This window comes from Gigantopelta aegis, chromosome 10 (genome assembly GCF_016097555.1).
Source record: "Gigantopelta aegis isolate Gae_Host chromosome 10, Gae_host_genome, whole genome shotgun sequence".
Lineage (NCBI taxonomy): Eukaryota > Metazoa > Mollusca > Gastropoda > Neomphalida > Peltospiridae > Gigantopelta > Gigantopelta aegis.
Window position 1 is genome coordinate 9,210,914 of NC_054708.1, and position 20,795 is coordinate 9,231,708.

The 20,795-nt window shown below is 36.7% G+C and overlaps 1 protein-coding gene across 1 annotated transcript; it reads left to right on the forward strand.

Moving 5' to 3' along the window:
• Positions 1-860: 860 nt before the first annotated feature.
• Positions 861-19,971, forward strand: LOC121382825 (E3 ubiquitin-protein transferase MAEA-like). Its single transcript, XM_041512450.1, has 9 exons — positions 861-904; positions 8,889-9,071; positions 9,410-9,613; positions 10,380-10,502; positions 11,230-11,306; positions 11,772-11,880; positions 12,756-12,889; positions 13,341-13,536; positions 14,663-19,971. The coding sequence occupies exons 1-9, from the start codon at positions 866-868 to the stop codon at positions 14,762-14,764; spliced, it is 1,167 nt and encodes a 388-aa protein (XP_041368384.1). The 5' UTR covers positions 861-865; the 3' UTR covers positions 14,765-19,971.
• Positions 19,972-20,795: the final 824 nt, after the last annotated feature.

Sequence of the window (20,795 nt, forward strand, 5' to 3'; positions counted from 1 at the left end):
CAAATCTCACGATATCACAATCTCGTCGATAGGGGTCGCAATTCATTCACAAAATTTTCACATTCGGAAGTACTCGGCCATATCTACGAATCAAACTTTGGACACATTACAATAGGCGTTATTCTTAAGAAATATTTGTTAAATATTACTCAAGTCAAGTTACTAAAATATTAGGCAATTTTTAGAGATCATAAAGACATACATGGCAGTTTTGATGGTATTTTCCCATGAACCACTCTTAAAACTGACAATGGCTCAAAATAAATGGACAATTTCTACTTCAAAAACGTCAAAATTTTCGAACGCAGTTATTTTTTTAACAAAGTATGAATTATATTACATAAAATTATGTTTCTAACTTAAAATGAATTCAATTAAAATGTCGGACATATTCTATAACCGTACCGAAGTAGGTATCCGCCGGTACTAAGAAAAAGGGCACACCTTCAGAACACATTTTTTAAAACTAGTATAGGTATAGACTAATAATATGGTCCATTGGTTACAATAACAATTAGAGTTGAAAACTACTGGGTATCATATTATTTCAAATCAATTCGACACTGATTTCCAAACTAAACAGTTGAATTATTGTATGTTGCGTCATTGTAAATGATAGTTTTTTTTATGTACAGTTAGTTGTAAATTTAATGGTTTGGTTATATTTTTTATGGAAATATAGGCTAGCTAAACGTATAACATTTTCACTTCATTTTCACAAAATAATTAATCACTTTTGGCGGGAACCGGATTTTACAACTGTGATCAAGTCCCTTTAAATGTACGAAATCGTTTCCGGAAAAAGTTACGGAAAAGTACGAACATTAACAACAAACTCCGACGACAGTTCTAAACGAAAACAATCATGGCTGATGTGAAGTCGTTGGAGCATCCGACGCTAAAGGTTGTTTTTTCCTTCACTTTTCCTCGATAATGTTTATATATTAACACGGGAATTTTACGCAGACAGTGTTACTTGCAAATACACCAACTCAATTCATTATAAAACTGGTTCAGCAATGACACGTAGGGGTTTGAAAGAAACTGTTAACCTCATAATTATTCGTCTCTTGGTCTTGCACTGGCTGCACTGTAGCCTGCAGGTCTGTGTCACGTGTTAGTTTCCCCTTTAGTTAGACAAACGTCGTTGTTTACATCTTTCTCCATAGTCGTATCGTATTATGGTAATTTAGAAAAAAAAGTTGAGTATACAATAGTAGGACTGACAATTTAATAAAGTATTATACACTGACTGACTGAGAAATTTTACAATGTCAATGTCAAACATTTTTTTTTTTAGCTTTAGCCTAATTTTGGGATACATATCCAAAAGCTTACCGCCCTGTGTAGCACTAGCACCAGCTCTACACAGCACGGTTCTGCACAGGATGGTCTGTGGTAGTCTATAGGCCATGTGATGTGTATGGGTGGTTACTAGTCATTTCGTACCAAAGTCATTTTGTACCATCCATTTCATACCATAGTTATTTCGTATCATAGTCGTTTCATACCTGGACCGGCGTCGTGGTTAGGCCATCAGTCTACAGGCTGGTAGGTACTGGGTTCGGATCCCAGTCGAGGCATGGGATTTTTAATCCAGATACCGACTCCAAACCCTGAGTGCTCCGCAAGGCTCAATGGGTAGGTGTAAACCACTTGCACCGACCAGTGATCCATAACTGGTTCAACAAAGGCCATGGTTTGTGCTATCCTGGCTGTGGGAAGTGCAAATAAAAGATCCCTTGCTGCCTGTCGTAAAAGAATAGCCTATGTGGCGACAGCGGGTTTCCTCTAAAAACAGTGTCAGAATGACCATATGTTTGGACGTCCAATAGCCGATGATAAGATAAAAAATCAATGTGCTCTAGAGGCGTCATTAAATAAAACAAACTACTTTTTTTTCATTTCGTACCTACTTTTTACCATCTCGTACCATAATGTTTGGTCATTTCGTACCATAGTCATTTCGTACTCGGCATCTTATTTTTGTTTAATCATAGAAATGTTTTATTAGTTGGAAACATCTTATAATGCAGCAAACTTGGGAATGTCCCTTTAATATAATGATGAACGAAACGTGAGGAGATGGAAGTAATATATCATCTTTTTTTTCTTTCTTTCTTTCTTTATTAAGGGGTGGGGCTTCAATATAGTTGCATTAGCCTAATATTTATTTTTTAAACCAGTAATTCGACATTTTACTATCTATCATTCAACTTAGCTACACAATAAATGATTGAGGTACGAAATGACCAAACAGACATGGTACGAAATAACCATGGTACGAAATGACCAAATAACTATGGTACGAAATGACTTGGGTACGAAATGGTAAAATTGGGTACGAAATGACTGGTACGAATTGACTGGTTACCGTATGGGTCATTGCAGTCAGTGCTATATGGGACAGCGCTACCCAGTACGCTCATTATGTGTGACACTGGTTGTGTTTTGTCAGTTTATATCAGTCTTTTACTGTCACTATAGACCTACAGATATATCAATAGTATCATACATTTCAATGAGCTAACTGACATTGCTAATTTTAGACGATATATAAACGTTTGTCTACCATATATAGACACACGCCAATAGAAAGAAATAAGGGAACACGTCGTTCTTGTAGACCAAATTTAATTCACTATTACCAATAGAGGAATGATATCGGTGTAAAATACTGTGTACAATCAATGTTGGGTGTATTGGATATTTGTAACACGCCTGTCAAACCTGTCTCTAACTTAACACTCTGGATGAGGGATCGGTTAACAGTCATCATTACTACTTTATGTATCATATATATATATATGAGAGAGAGAGAGAGAGGGGGGGGGGAGGAGGAGGAGAGAGAGAGTGAAAATATCACCTATTTAATGTAGAGTTATGCAACATACATCATGGACCAGTAACAGCCCGACCCTTCCATTAAAACAGTGTGCTTTTGTGTAATGACTTCATTAGACTTGTACACTGTTACCTACCCCACTTCTGGTACTTACACTGTGTAAAATGCCCTATACCCACCCCTCTGGGAGCACTTAGGCAACTTTATTGATGATCACCGTTAAATTAAATTAAATTAAATTAAATAAACAGTTAAACAATCATGGAGATCAATATCAATTTCTTTATGTACATAATTCTATACAAAAGCAATATACATCAAACACAATATATAGCAAATAGGCAGGAATGTTTAACTAGTATATATGTCACTTGTGTTATGGAAGGAAGGAAATGTTTTATTTAACGATGCACTCAACACATTTTAATTACGGTTATATGCCGTCATACATATGGTTAAGGACCACAGAGATAATGGAACTTGTTGACTGACCCCTACCATATACTTTTCTTATTTATAATGATTTGGAAGCAGCTACGTAAGAAGACAGGAGCAGTTTTGTTCAGGAGATCTCAGGATCGCAAGCGAGTTCTGTTTTTTGGGGTGTTGAGGACTGCGAACAGATAACATCCCTAATGGAATGATGGAGGAGGCTGAGAAATTCCAGCCTGATGTTGTGATTGTACAGTTAGACAAAAATTACATTTGTGGGAGCAGTTCACCAAAAGATATTTTCAATAAACTGTGTGTAGTAGAACATTCGTTCAAACATCTCGGAGTTGCAGCAGTACATTTTATAGAGATCACCATATGAGGAAACTGAGAAATCACCCAGGCTTACCTTTGGAGCATTTTGTAAACAGAGAAATGCAATTAACAGACACCTCAGGAAGAAGTTTGGAAAACATGTGATTGCTCTGAACATTCAATACCCAGGCGATTTCCACAAAGATGGGGTTCGTTTCAACAACAAAGGAACCAGAAATTACTTTTCAAATTATGGAGAGTGTTTGCAGGTTTCTGAGCACTTGACACAAGTGACTTGAAATTACGTTTCATTTTGTTGTAACAGTAAAGTTATATTTTAAATATCAGAACATGTTTTGTTGCATTTTTCTTAGTGTCTGTCTAATAGGGAAAAGTAAAGAAAAATGTGGGGGGCAAAGTTGAGATTTTTTGCTGTTACATGTATATCTGTAAATTAGGAATTTAAAAAAGGGGTGAATTTGAAGGCAGCAGGCTCGTAGCCAATGGGGAGTCGGTTGACCCCCCTACCGGTGACCTTTTTTTCAATATGCCCCCGGACCCCACTAAGCAACTTCGTACCTTACCATAAGCCTAAACAACAACCCCCCCCCCCAAATCCTGGCTATGGGTAGGTGCTGTCCTGTGTATCCATGCACATGTTTTTATACTAGTGTTATCATAGCTATAAACAGTGTCAACACAAACATATTGAGTATTTATTTTCTTTCCTGTTAATGTGTTTTCCACCATATTTAAGTATATAGAATACTAGAGAGTTATAACAGGAGGACTCCGATCAATGCCAATAGGTTACATGGAAACAACAACAGGAATACAGTCAGTGGAGGACAGAAGAGATGGACAAATCCTTACACAGCGGAAATTTTTTACAGCAATGATAAACCATTCAATGGGAAAGAATGCACGAACCAGTCAAAAAAAAGACTAAAAAGATCAAGTTTCTTAACCAAGCAAAGCAGCTGGAACAAACTCTCCCGGCGGCAGCCCAACAGAAAAGAAACGAACCTCTAATAACATACAGTACCCACCCACCATGAGAAAGAAAGATTCTCAAAGATTATCGAATCCCTACCAAGTGTAGAAACAAAGTCAAATTATACACCACAGCAATTGAAAGACATCACAATGGAAATGCTGATGACACACTATCCCAAAGACTCGTGGACAAGGCTGTACACAGATGGTTCCACCAAAGATGCTGTTCAAGATGGAGGAGCGGGAATATACATCGAAATGCCCAACAGTGAAATATTGCAAACCTCCATTGCCATAGACTCCAATTGCACTAACTACAAAGCTGAAATGGAAGCGCTAATTGAAGCCATCAACATGCTGTTACTGCAAGAAGAAACAAAAAAATTGTGAAGTCATCCTCTTTAGCGATACTAGGTCTGTCCTGCAAGCCCTAAAAGATCCACAAAACACAGACACAAATAAACTTGCAATACCTCTAATAGATCTTGGATCAAACACAAAGAAGCTAATATTTCAATGGATACCAGGCCACTGTAAAGTGGCTGGAAATGAAAAGGCTGACAAGTTAGCGAAAGAGGGATCAACGAAAGAACAAGTTGACAACAATATCTCTTTCCAAGAAGCTAAATCTATTATAAAGTCTGCCACGAAAACAAAATGGAGCAAACATCACCCACTCTATGATAAACAAAATGCCTATTATCAACTCAGCCGTAGAGAACAAGTAATAATCTTCCGACTAAGATACAGACACAACAGACTGAGACACCATTTGCACAGAACATTCAAAATTGGCAATTCCAAAGACTGCCCTTGTGGACAAGCGGCTGAAACACCCAAACATATTCTACAACACTGCAGCCTACACAAAACATCCAGACAATTAATATGGCCAAACACAACAACACTTGCCACAAAACTGCATGGAACAGTCACTGAACTAATGAACACCGCCTCTTTTGTGGGAATGACTTGTCTGATGATTTGACTACGAAGAATGAGAAGAAGAAGAATACTAGACTGCCCTGTGTAGGAACGTCCTTTACAGAGCCGTCCTGTGTACCCATGCACACGTTTTTATACTACCTGTAAACAGTGTCAACACGAATGCATTGAGTATTAAGCAAAATATATATTTATTTTCTTTACTGTCAACGTGTTTTCCACCATATCTAAGTATATAGAATACTATACCGCCCTGTGTAGGAGTGTCCTGTAGAGAGCCGTCATGACTATATATATGTTTTAATACTCACACATGCACACGTTATATATATTTTTAAGTATTATCCAAAATATACATATTTTCTTTATTATTACTGACTTCTGCAGCATATATTATAGACCGCCCTGTGTAAGAATGTCCTATACAAGAATTTCCTATACAGAACCGGTACGGTTTTGGTCCCTTATGAATTTTGGTAATGATTGATTCACAGTTTTTACATAGAACTGAAATGACCTAGTTGGCAGTTGAAGTAAAGGAAAATTAAAAGCATGGCAGACAACTTAAAGCGGCAGTATCCGGAATATTTTTATTATTTAAGCATATAGAACAGAAAATCCAATTACGTTTGGTGCATATATGACGCAGCTCTCTGCATTGGTTTCACTACGCTGGCTTATCCAGGTAAAAAACAAAGCCAGTATTTCGAAAGTGGGACACTTTTGACAGGCTCCTACCGATCTCGGTTTTCATTGGCTTATCACAAGTGTGGAATTCCCCAACAAGAGATCACGTGAGATTTCATATCTCCAAAACATATTTATATCCATAGAGGTATGGTACAATGCCTTTCCAGGGGTGGGTGGGTAGGGGATTTGCCTTGAAATTTTGACAGTGGCCAGCTGTTGGCATACGCGTCACATGTAAAGGGGTGTTACTAATTGCGTAACGTTCTAGTAGAGGAAGAGGGTACTGTGTTCGATTTACGTAACATTTTTCAAGAGTATGTTATTTTTATTCATTACTTAGACGTAAAAGGTTTTTTTTTGGAAATGCGTGGTCAGTCTAGGATCGATCCCCATCGGCGCGTATATAAAAGACCATGGTATGTGATACCCTGTCTGTGGGATGGTACATATAAACGATCCCTTGCTAAAAAAAAATGTAGTGGGTTTCCAAGGCGCGTGTGCAGGGATTTCAGCGGGGTTGGGGTTATAGACTGTTGAGCGGAGTTTATATGGGGTCATGGTCCCCCAGAAAAGACATTTCAATTTTTTTTAAGCTTGGGCAAGTAAGGGTTTCGACCTCCAATACCCTCCCCCTGCACATGCACTCGATTCCTCTCTAAGATTATATGTCAAAATTACCAAATGTTAGACATCCAACAGCAGATGGAAGGAATGATAGGATAGGATATGTTTTATTTAACGACGCACTCAAACACATTTTATTTACAGTTGTATGGTGTCGGATGATTATTAAATCAATATGCTCTAAGTTTGATGTCGTTAAACAACACCCCCCCCCCCCCCCTAACTTTACCCTTTCCAAACGAAAGAATATTTATTTGAATTTGTCAATTTTAATACGTAAAATTAAGAAGTGAAAACATTCATCGTCTACTTTAGTATATTTTATTTAAAAAAATATATACATGATTAATGTGTTACTAGTATACAAACTTAACTTTGAAAGTTCTACTAACACTTTATAAAATATTAATTCTGAAATAGGAAGGTACGATTGTCGATAATACGTTGTCAAGATCAAACTGGTTTCAACGAAAGACTCTAGTACCGTATCCTCAGCCAAACGTTCTTCGTACAGCGCAAGATTTCTCTTTGAATTTTTTGAGACGAACCCTACAATTTGAAATCGGCAAATGCATGTGTTAACTGAAACTGACAACAGGCTGTCGTTTGTGCTTTGCCAAGCTATGGTGGCACAGGCGACGAATAGAGCGTATACTTTTGACGATCTCCATTCATAGCGAACATACACAAGTTTTTTTTAAAGTGCATTTGAGCTTGTTTTTTATATTTGTACATGATGTTATAATATGGTAACCAGAGACTGGAGGGACATGGACAGGGTTTCTGCCAGAGGGTAAAACGGGTATGGCGCCATACCCAAAATTGTATGCAGATTTTATTGTTTTAAGTTAACTGTTTGTCAAAATTAATTACTCTTATCATTACTGTATGATTTTCTTAACTCTAACCCTAAACGTAACCCAACTTCTCCCTTGGGGAGGTCCCCATACCCCATGTTGACTGTGGTTGCATTCAATTCCATAGCACCATAGAAAAAAATTCTTTCTGGCAGAAACACTGATGTAGGTATATTACATTACCTAAAAGCAGTTTCACATGACACAGTAATGCTGGGTATTTGACACATTATTTAACCTTAAAATCTTTTAGAACAAAAATAGCCAACTGGTTTCCAATATTACCAATGGGTTTAATGTTAAGCGTAACTAGTGTGTCTGATGCATGTCGCCAGTCTCTTTGTCTAAATTTAGATCACCACCACGCCAAGTAGTAGTTATCTCATCCCTTTACGGGAGTTAACGTTAAAGTTTGTTTGTTTAATGACACCACTAGAGCAAATTCATTTATTAATCATCGGCTATTGGATGTCAACCATTTGGTAATTCTGACATAGAGAGCTAACCTGCCAGATTGTTTATACTATTAGCAAGGGATCTTTTATATGCACCATTCTACAGACAAGGTAGCACATACCACAGTCTTTGGTATACCAGTCATGGTGCACTGGCTGGAACGAGAAATGGGTCAAATGACGGAAATCCATCCTAGAGCGACCGTGCACAAGGCGAGCTCTTTACCACTGGGCTGTGTCCTGTCCATCCCTTTACGAGATGTTCAAGGCATTAGACCGCGGTTACTGCAGTCGTTGAGTGACCGGTGTAATGACTGAGGGTGCATTAACAAAACCTTGGTCACCACTATTAGGTTTCAGGTCAGCGGCCATTTAAAATAATTATAGCAGAATAATTAAGTCCGAGACTTTAACATTGTGGCAACGCCATACAAATTGTATGTGTGACGTCATTAGAGATTGTGTCTAGACCCTAATAGTTTTAAAAGCACAGGCCCAGATCAAAGTTCTTGGAGGCTGTATCATCTCTCTATTCAGAGTTAAATTAATTTTTGTTATTACATTGATTTATTGTTAATTTATGTATTATTAAAAATTAGGTATTAATAATAATTTACTGTTATTACCTAATTTTTACCATGTTTAATGATATGTGTACTTGTCTGGTTGTTGCAAACAAATTGGATTTCTTTCTCTTTTTATAACAAAAAAAATGTTGTTTGGTTCCAGGTTCCCTACGAGGTGTTAAATAAGCGTTTCCGTTCTGCTCAGAAGGGCATCGACCGCGAAGTCGCACACGTGCACAACAGCGGCGCCGATGTCGAGCAGTGTCTGCAGAAACCAGTCTCACTGGGAGATGTGACGCAGGCCATCGACAACATGGTGGAGAAACTCACCATTCTGAAGAGAAAGGTAAACAAACCCAATGGTTCATCCTTAATGTGGATTTGGCAGTGCTTGCTTTGTTTTGTAGGCTGATGAAAGTGTAATATGATGAGTTACATGCTTAATTTACCCTCAGCAATTCATGCTTTGTTTTGTAGGCCGATGAAAGCATCCAGGATGAGTTAGATGCTTAATTTACCCTCAGCAATTCATGCTTTGTTTTGTAGGCCGATGAAAGCATCCAGGATGAGTTAGATGCTTAATTTACCCTCAGCAATTCATGCTTTGTTTTGTAGGCCGATGAAAGCATCCAGGATGAGTTAGATGCTTAATTTACCCTCAGCAATTCATGCTTTGTTTTGTAGGCTGATGAAAGCATCCAGGATGAGTTAGATGCTGCGAAGGTGATCAAGAAGCGGGTGGAACACCTGAAAGAGGCAGAACACCTCCCCCCTGGAGCGAAACCTCTGTGGAACAAGAAACGTCTCGACCGAATGTTGGTGGAGTTCTTCTTGCAGGCTGGTTACTATAACACAGCTCTGAAACTGGCCACCCATTCTGAAATCGAGGTATGTTAGTAACTGGTATATGGGTTACCAGACAGTATGTTCATTGTGATGGCTAAAAATACCTCATAAAGAGAAATGCAGACACTTCCTGATTCATAAATAACCTTATCGCTTAACTATTCTTATTTCTTACTTACAGCAATTTCAAATACCCATCTTTTCTGGGTATATTTATTTACAAATCTGTTAGACATATTCTAGATAGAAAGTGTATTATATTTACTGTACAGCTTTGTGGTTACATGATCCACAGATGAAATTTTATTATTTAAACAAACTATTCTCATGAATATAATTGCTGTTTATTAAAAGTTTGTTTTGTTTAACAATACCAGTGGAGCACAATGATTTATTCATTATCGGCTATAGTCTTATTCAACTTACTGTGCTAGCACAACAAATATGCTATTCAACCTGAGTCATACCTTCACACTGCTAGCACTAGGTAAGTATGAATAATAATGAAAATTAGATACAAATTAAACATTTGGTAATTCTGACATATAGTCTTAGAAAAAAACCCAGTACATTTTTCACAGCCTTTGATATACCAGTCATGGAGCACTGGTTGGTGGTGGGGGGGGGGGGGGGGGGGGGGGGGGGGGGGGGGGGGACGACGCAATCAGAGAATAACTCCACTGAGGAGGTTCAATCCTCTGATCAAAACACCCCCAGGAAAGCGCATTACCGACTGAGCTAGATTCTGGCCCTGCCATTTATTTGCTAATAATTCAACATTAATTAATACTTTTGAATAATGTTACAGGACCTGACCAACATCGACCTTTTCCTGACATCAAAGGAGGTGGAGGAGTCACTGATACGACATGAAACTGGGCCGTGTTTGAACTGGTGTTACGAAAACAAATCCAAACTCAGAAAGATGCGGGTGAGTTAGACTTCTGAAAATAACAAAAATAAAAGTTCTGTTTAGACACAGTCTAGTTTTGGGAACACATTTTTCATTAGCCAGTAAAAGTTGGTGGGTTAGTCGAGGTGAAATGAATTGGCGTACCATACTTTTGTTTTTTGAAGTGCCAACTATACTGCATCTTATTTACGCTCTTACAGTCAGAATCCAAGGGGTGTGAAATATTGCCTGCACACTCAACACCCACCACCACCCCACACCCATTTGAACAAATTGATTCTGTAAGTCCAAGAAGTGATTTTATACGCTCCTCGGGGTTTTTTTTTATATAAGTGAAAGTCTGGGTTAATTTGCAGGGTAAAAAAAAAGAAAAAAGTTGCCAATCTGTTCCATATGATATTATCAATACATCAGTGTGTTCTGGTTTAACTCAAAGACCAGGGCCCGTGCTTATAAAACTTAAAGTCTAGACTTTAATAAAGTCCAGACTCACACTGGAATAAATTATATTTTAGCCAATGTTTCAAATATGTACAGTATTTCCTTCAAAAGTATTAAAAAGTGTCCAATTTAAAGAACATTTTATTAGCCAAAGACTAAATATTGTAGTCACTTTGTATGAATATTAACAGTGGACACGGTGAGCCCTGCATCAAATCACATGACTGGTCCATTCAGTGTAAGTAATATCCAAATCTGATTAAAGATCTGTTATCATGTACTTATCTTAGCTGTTTTATTTCAGAGCACATTAGAGTTTAAAGTGCGAAGACAGGAGTTTATCGAACTTGTCAGGAATAATCAAAGGCTGGAGGCTGTTAAGTACGTTTAATTGTCTTACCTAGATGGCTGCATCAAACTACTTGTGGTAGCAACTTCTTCTTTTTTGTTAAGTTTTCCTCAACTTTAAGTGGTACTGTACAAAATGACTGGAAGGGTATTTTATTTTACAAAATAAAATTCTGAGAGTAAAGTTTTGCTTCTTTTTGTGGGGCTGTACTTTTTAAACTGTAAAACTGTTTAATAAATATAATGTGTATTGCTATGTTATGGTTCACATTTTGACTGACTTAACTCTTAAACATGAAAGAAGTGAAATAGTCTCTGCAATATTGTAATCTTTGGGATCGTTTAATGAATTAATTAACAAACATGTCATATACATGAATGCTGTGTTTGTATGAAAAGGTGAAAAGGTGACATTACTAAATTGATCTGGGGCAATACAAAAAAAAACAAAAAACAGATGACATTTGCAGACTTATAATGGTAATTTGTTTGTTTCAGACACGCCCGGAAGTACCTGAGTTCAGTTGATGACTGTCACATACAGGAAGTGCAGAAAGTCATGGGATTGCTGGCTTTCCCGAAAATTACAGAAAAAACTCCACATAAGGTAGCTTACTCAGATACACAACTAAAGAGTTGGGGGAGGGGGAGGGGGAATGACAATACAGTGAAACTCCTCCAAACCAGACCCTCTCTAAACCAGAATTACCTCAAAACTGGATCTTCTTTGTAGTCTTTTTAACTGTCAATACAGAACAGAACCTGTAAAGCGAATACCCCTTGTTTTGCTTGTATCTCGGACTGGAATTTAAAGTTAAAACAAAAACACCAAGTAATTACATAGTAACTGTTTTATACTTTTCTCTGTTTTTTAATTTACTTCAATGAATACGGTAAACATTACTGCTGGTAACAAGTTCTTGTGACTGACAGCACAGAACATTTGCATTAACCATTTCCTGTTAGTAGATTGTTAATCTAATTAAAATTAGCTCCACTATTACATGTGGATCTAACAGCAGCCCGTTGGAGCTCATGTCCAGTTGACCTTTCATTCGACCAATCAAAACCTTACTTGCAAAATCATGCCAGTGATTTGAAAAGAATTTGAAAACATTCGGGATTATGCCGAGGATGTACGAAATAATTCGGATGAATTATACTAGTATGCAATCCAAAGTTTATTACTGCACCTTTTCCCCTGTTTTTTCAATGTTGAAATAGACCAACAAGTTCGCTTATTGCATAAATAGTCTCACCAGATATTTTTAGAATTTGTATGCTCCCCAATAAGGCTATATACGGCAAAGTGTAATTGTCAATATTTAAATTGTTATTTATAGATGAAATGTCACCTGGACATGGGAGTCCATGCAATGCTGTTAGATCTACTGGTAGACCCAGTAGATCTAATTTTAATCAGATTGGTAGATTGTTTTTTTAATTAAATGACAATATGTGTTGTGGTGTTTTTGTTTCCAGGGTTTGTTCTCTGAAGACTGCTGGAAGGAGTTGGTGCAGCAGTTCCGTAACGAGAACTTCAAGCTGCACCAGCTGAACACCACACCCGTCTTCACCGCGGCCCTGCAGGCCGGTCTGTCCTCACTGAAAACACCGTATCCTTTTAAACTCAAACAAATCACCACGTGGAGATGGGATACTATGTCGTTCAGCATCTGTGGATATTGTTTTGGATGTTGTTTTGTTGGCTTTTTGGTACGTACTAAAAGGTGTACAGTTTCTCATGGAAGAGAGATTATGCAATAGCATCTCATAAATATATTTTGTTTTAATTGCCTAGCATTACATAAACATCAAAGAGATTGTAATAATGCACAAAATATATATAGTTATGAGTTATCAATCACTGACGTAATAACACTTTCAATTATTATATATATATATAGAGGTTATCGGGTCACATAAGTTTGTTTGCATGATAAATTTAAATATAATATCCTTATGTACAATGGCACATCCATTTTCTCAGAAGTACTGTGAAACTGTGGTTCAAAGCACTATATATATAAAAATGCACTTGATCACTATTGTCCTTGATAATGCGAGTCACTGCTACAAGGCGCACATGTCGACGCGGAACACCAACTGCCCAGTGTGCAGCAAGAACCTCAATGAGCTGGCCCGGAGCCTGCCGTACGCCCACTGCTCCAACTCGAAACTGATCTGCACCATCACCGGGCACTCCCTCAATGAACACAACCCCCCTATGGTCCTCCCCAACGGACACGTGTATGGATACAACGTACGTATACTGTTAGTCCTAAACTAAAGTCTGAGCCACATTGTTAACAACTACAATAAATTATTCTCCTACCTTTAATTACTGATAAATTTTACCTACATTTTATCCAGACATAAATCATGAAAAAACCCATTACAAATGATACACATTCCATATACTAGATCATAAACATGTCACCTATGTTGATGTCGCTAAGATCTCCTAGGACAAAAAGCATGCAATATTTCGCAGTCTGCCATTTTACTTTTTTTTATTAAATAATCTTCAATAAGGGTGGAAGCTTCCAAAGTTACTGGCATAATTAATATGATGTCATCACGTTCGCTTTTATATGACAACACATTATTATGTTGTTAGATTACGATATATTCTTTCGTTCCTCTTGGGAGAGTATTCCATTAAAAGGCAAAATGGCAGCTCTATGTGATCTCGGCGAAGTCGATATAGGTGACATAGTTGTTATCTAGTATGTGGAATCTGTGTCATTGTGATAGATTTTTTTCAAGATTTCTGTCTGGATAAAATGGGGTGGGGGGGGGGGAATCTAATGGTAAATAAAAGTTAGAAGAGTAATTTATCATGGTTGTTAACAATGTGGTTCGAATTTAGTTTTACAGAGTTTAAAATATTTTCGGATGTTGCAGCTTTTTTGTACCATTCTGATGTTTGTAGTAGCTAATTTTTTAATAAATTAGAAGAGATGTGCTGCATTGAAAAGTAGTGTTAGCAGCTTAATGTAAACGTTAAGCTGTGGGATTCATTTGAGCAGTCACGATCTTGTTAAAACATCATTTGGACTCTGTGTTGTGCAGAAATATGATTTTGTGAATGTTAATGGTTTTGTAGTTCATAAATGCAGTTTTTGTCCCGCCTTTATGAAGAAAAAACACAACATACAGGTATTACTTTTCCGGCGGCCTATCCCACATATAATTTTTCAGATTCCTTTTTGTCATTGCCTTAACATATTGAGCTGAATTTGTTTTCTATTGCTTAATCACATTGATTCTGACTTTCATGATGATTTACCCATTTTTGAGACAGTTCTAGCCCCTTGAAAAAAAAAAAAAGGTGGCCGGTAGTGCTTTGGCAGTACTCTCAGAATGGTTGTTTTTTTGTCTTTCAGTCTTTGGTAACAATGGCTGCCAGTAATGATGGGAGAGTTGTCTGCCCTCGAACAAGAGAAATCTACCATCTGGATGAGGCAGACAAGGTGTACGTCATGTGAGGATGATTGTTACGCAGATACGGTCCTTGATGCGATTTTCCAATGCTAGCTATTCCCTCTTTGAGATGCAGGGTGAAGTCGATTGATAACGCAGTCAGCAGTACAACATCGTAGCTCTACAGAACCATGGGTTGGGCCATCATGTTGAGTGTTTGTTCTCCAGACACGAAACTCTCTTCTGTAACTGACCGGGTTTTTCTTTTATGTAATATGAGCTTCTAAATGTTTTGTGTGCAGATGAGCTATTTTAAAAAAATAAGGAATTCTGTCAAAAGAAGCTTTTTTTTTCCTTTTTTTTATCATTCTGTCATCCTGTTGTAAAGTGAATGTAAAAGATCCCTTGCTATGGCTTTATCGCGAGGATCAGCTAATGTAGTGGCAGCGGGCTTTCTATTTCTGTCACCATATGTTAGACAGCAATTTTGAAAAATGTGCTAAGGTGTCAGTAAACAAACATTCCTTTTTCTCTTATCCTGTCTGTGTATCTGTCATACTAAAAAGTATCCTGTGTTTTGCAACAATAATTCATAGCTAATGTTCACAAAGTTTATTACAGTGCTTAAACACACCTTACAGATTAGTTATTAATATCAAAATTCAAATGTTTTGGCCATTTTCACCACAACAAATCGATCAAATTCTAACTGATTCCATAATTTATCATCTGTTGTTGGTTTTCTAAGAGAATAAATCATGTAGAAATGGGTGTTTTGTTGAGCTGGAAACATAAGGTTTTGAGGTTGTTGTTTTTGTAATTTCAAGCAACCCATTATTTGCATTTCTTTTTAAGGATAAGCTTGTTATGTTTTATTGTATTAGAATGGTACAACACAATTTGTTCTCATTATGCAAACCCCATTATCTCTCGTACATTAATTCTCATATGCCAGTGTATTTATGTTGCTGTATTCTTTTAACAAGGCACGTATTGGCTTCAAATTGTCATGTTAATTCTTATGAATATTTTATGTAGAGTATTTTTTGTTGGTCTGTGTTTGTTCAACTTAAATATGTTTGTGACTTTGGCTGGAAAGGTTGTATTTTAATGAAAGTAATTTTGTGATGAGAGAAATGTTTCATTTAGCTGTCCAAGAGTTCATAACCAAGTAATTGTCTTGGTTTACATCACTACCAGGAAACGAGTGCTGTACTACAATGAGGGGAGTTAACTCATGTCTGTAGGACGAACTTAAACATGCAGTTAATGATTTTGGTGCAGATATTGTTGTTTTTATATTCTACTCACTCTTTTAATTAATAATGACTTTGACAAAAACTTCATTTTTTTAAACTTCAGTAGTGCTATTTTTATCTACACTTTGACAATATCCATCCTTTACTTGAGGATAAATTACTTATGTCCACTTAAATAAAGTCATGTATCAGTAGTTTATGTAACATACTCATTAATCATTTTTGGTTTGAAAGCTTTAATCCTGATGAATGCTATCAGAATAGGTTTGTCACATATTGATAATTAATGCAAATGAATCAGAAATATTCATTTTATGGCAGGTCATTCAAAATTAATAATAATATTTTTTTTTAATATATTAAAATTATTATGTTGATAGTTAATAAAAATATGCCTGAAAAAAAGGGAAAGTCTCAGTGTTTGATAAAAATTAGGTGATAACAGACTTTTGTGATTATTGATCTAATGTGAGGTTTTCACTGTTAATGTTATGGTAATATTAGTTTGAAAGTGTAAAGATTCCACTTTACGTTACCTGAAGGGAAAATTATATTGTAATAATCAGAGAGTCATTTATGATTTTTTAAAAAAGAAAACAATCAAAGAAGGTCATTCAAGAGTTTAATAAAAGAACATTTTCTATTCTAAAGAAGTAATATTTAAACTGTAATGTTATAGATTCCAGCCAGAATTACGGGTACATATATTATGACAATCTTGCACCAAATGATCAAATGAATTCCTTTTATCTGGCAGTTTCTTAACACTGGTTGGTCATACGTGTATTTATATGATGATTTTATTTTGTAAACATTAATGAAGATATTCTCAGTTTAATTTCATTTAATACTCTATGGTAATCAAGAGTTGATATTTATTACTGATTTATTTTGTAGAACTATTGTAGCAGAAGATGAATACCAGTATGTTAATTTTAGACTAAGTAATATGACGTTGATCATACTAGCATGATCCTGTGTTGTGTTAAGCTGATTTCAGATAGGATTTCAGGGGTGTGGATTGTATTTTCTAAGGCCCCACGAGTGTCCACCACATGATGTTATCAACATGTTTCAGAGGTAGTTAAAAAACCAAAACCATTTATGTTGGGACATTTTGGGAGGTGGGTATTTAGCAGAACAGACTCCGTCCCCCGTCACTGTGTGGCCATTTTGTCGAACATCCTGCTCCCCATGTTATAATGTCTGGGACATTACTCAGTGTGTTTTGATACAGTAGCCCTGTCAGTTTTCTGGTGTTTCTTTTATATTAGAGCTGTTCTTATGAGGAATATGTAAGGGCTGTTTCACGACTGATCACATTTTGGGGGTGGGGGTTGGATGTGAGACATGTTTCGTAAACCCACCACTAACAAAATAATATTTTATTTGAAAAATGTATGCATAGAGAATCACTAGGTATAAAATGATAATTATGATGCATCCTGTACCTCCCAACCCATGTGATAATTTCTGGACCTGATCTAATGTAAAAGAAACAAAAAAACTTTAAAAATAGAAGATATGATTTAGTCTAGACGTGTTGTATCAGGAATGATGTTGATTTATTCCCTTAGTTGTGATGGTCTTGATTACAGTGCCAAGTTTTCTCCAGTTTTAAACCAACATTAATACAAATGTGCAATAAATAATTGATACACAGTCAGACCTGTGTTAACCAGTCACCTGTAGAGATAACAGAATGTGGTCTCTTGATTCTGTTAATTGCTTAATACACATCCGTCACATCTGAACTGCATTACATTTCAGAATGGTGTGGTGGTCTCGGATCTCCCTGAATTGTATTACCTGATTTGTGATTAGTAACGTGGTCTCGTTTAATAACAAGTAGTCCATTTGAGCAAGTTTGACTGTACACTAGTTTTTCAAAGAGCTTGTGCTCAACCCTTTTGTATATAATTGATCTACATGTACAGTATCTTGAAGTAGAGTCCATATCCACTTAAGGGTGGTAATCGACCATAGTGTGACAAAACATAACATACTTCTTTTTTTTCTTCTTTTTTTCCTTCTTTTTTTCTGTGTATACCGATGTGATTTGTGGACATTTTTTAAAAATAGTTTACTATTAGCATACTGCTGGTTTTGATGTGTTCTATCCTCTAATACCTCATTGCTCATTTCGGGCTCATAATGATAAGTGTAAAATGAATTTATTTTCCTTTAACATTAAAAATTCCTCAGGCAAAGTGGGGCGAGATGTTGCTAAGAGGTAGAGCTTATGCCTGAGGTTTGATGGGTCACAGGTTCGATCAGGTATTATCCTGTCTGGGTTAGACAACATAAAAGGTCCCTTGCAGTTTTATCAGTGGGAGTAACCCATATGTTAGCAGCAGGTTTTCTCTCTCTTTCTGTTTCAACCAAGTCATAATTACCATATGTTAAATACCAAATAACTATAATTTAAAATTGGATGAGGTATCATAATATAAATAGTCCTTTCCTTTTGTCAATTTTAAAAAAAAAAAATTGAAATGCTAGGTTGGGTTTTTAAAATCAAGTTTGTTCATGTACATCCGATCCTTTTGACCTGGCTTAACATACTAAAGCATTGCAAGTCCTCATTATTTTCTGGTCCTGTACGATTTGAGTCATTTGCATTCAGGCTTGGCAGACATTGTGTCCACATTAGTGTGTGATACATGTGTATACCCACTAATATGGTGTTGCCGACCACTTGTGCTGAAGTAGTTCCAGGGCCCCGTTCCACGAAGCGATCTTAGCCCTAAGATCAACGTAAGTGCATAGGGTAGCTATGCGCTTAAGGTAATCTTAGGGCTAAGATTGCTTCGTGGAACGGGGCCCAGCATGATGCAGTCAGTTCGGACACCTTCATAAGATCCACAGTCTATGGCTTTACCCCTTGTGTTCTTCCTGAGTTACTGCCCTTAATATTGTGTTGATATTTGTCATTTAAGGTTGGAAAGTGTAAGTGAAGGTCGTTAGCTAAGTAAGATGGGGCGTTGGGTGGGAGAGTTCTCAAAGAGAAGAATGTTTAATCATAAATGTTCTGCAGTAGCCATCTAGCTCCATAAACTATACTGGATATGGAAGGATGCTGCAGCATTTTATTCTAAGGCTTGTTAATCTTGACTTAGCTTGGCTCATGTTCAGACCTTTTGTTCATAAGCACATGGCCATATATATGCAATCATTAAACACAGAACCTGTATGATACAATACATAAGACGTGTGAATAACAATGTCAAAATATTGGGTCACACTTGTGGACATTTATTTTTGTAGAGCTAATATGCAGAAACGATAGAATGTTGTGATTGGTGGAAATAGCAAAAATGTGTTCTTAAACTAGTTTGAGTGTGAAACTCCAAGTTGACATGTTCTTTAGGTTCAGCTAAAAGTCAGTCAGTGGAGCTTAAGTCTGGACTATAGATTCATGGTTAGACTGTTTTAATTCGGTATATAATTGCTTTGAAAAGATCACCAATTATAAATACTGGATGAAATGCCATGTTTATCAGCCATATGGGTAACACCACTTTGAACACTCTCTGGAACACCCTCTGGAACCGATTTATCTCAGACAATGTGGTAATGTGGGGGGGGGGGGGGGGGGGGGTTCAAAAATATATGTTCAACATAACATACGTATAGTCCGTCCCACAGGGAACGCCTTTTTCATACTATAGAATGTACTACAAGTTATTTATTTTTGAGTTGATTGATTTGTAAATTTAACCCAAATATAGCAATTTTTTTTTATTTCCAAAACACGTTTACTTTTCTTCTTACGTCAAACCAAACTGAAATTATTTTCAAAAAACATTTTTATAGAATGATGGGATGGACTATAGTCTAATATTTTTATTTCTTGTATCCATGCGATATTTACGATAATCTGATTACTGTTTTACTTTCTCGTACAAGATCATTGGTATACTGTGGATCATTTAATGTAAATATATAGTGTATAACTTTCTCTTTATGTACAGTGTACAGCTTTCTTGCTACAATAAATAAATCTAACAGCACTGTACTTGTCTGTTGTACTATATAATTCAGCGAAATGTGCTTCGTAGTGTTTAAAAACTAGAGTTTGTCACTTTAATAAGAGTACTTAAATAAGTAAAACATCTGTATAAAGTTACAATAGAGTGAAATGAGAGTGTGACGTTGACACAGGGAAATATCCGCTTAAAAAGACCAGAGATCGTCTTCTTAATTGTTACTGCTAAAAAAAAACGTGTGCATTTTTCCAATTATTAAAAAAGCATCCCGTGGTATAACAAATACCAGGATGATCAGAAACACTTTGGATTGTCGAAAATGGATGGTCTAAACAATAAAATGCACTTAATGTCTAATTTTAGTTGTCAAAAACAGCTCTAGTTGTGTTTAAAGACGAGTCTGTCACTTTAATAAAATGCTTCTTTGTCTTAAATAAACGTCATTAACTAAACAGGAGACTACAATCTGTTTCAGGACCATTTCAGGTTGTGCATGCAAGCATTAGAAAAGTAAAGCCTCGGTGGTGTCGTGGTTAAACCATTGGACATCTACTGGGATTGCAGCCCGGTACCGGCTCCCACCCAGATCGAGTTTTAACGACTATACGCTTCTCTCTCATTAACAACAAATAACTAACCCATTGTCCTGGACAGACAGCCCAAATAGTTTGTTTGTGCCCAGGACAGCGTGCTTGAGCCGTAGTTTGATATTAGCACGAAAATAAGTTGAATGAATAACTGGAGTGACTGATTAAATAGCCAGCATCCAAAGCCGGTATAATTTGATCATTGGTTGGAAATCCATATTTCTCCCGCCACTACCATAATCCACAGCACTGCCCATATGT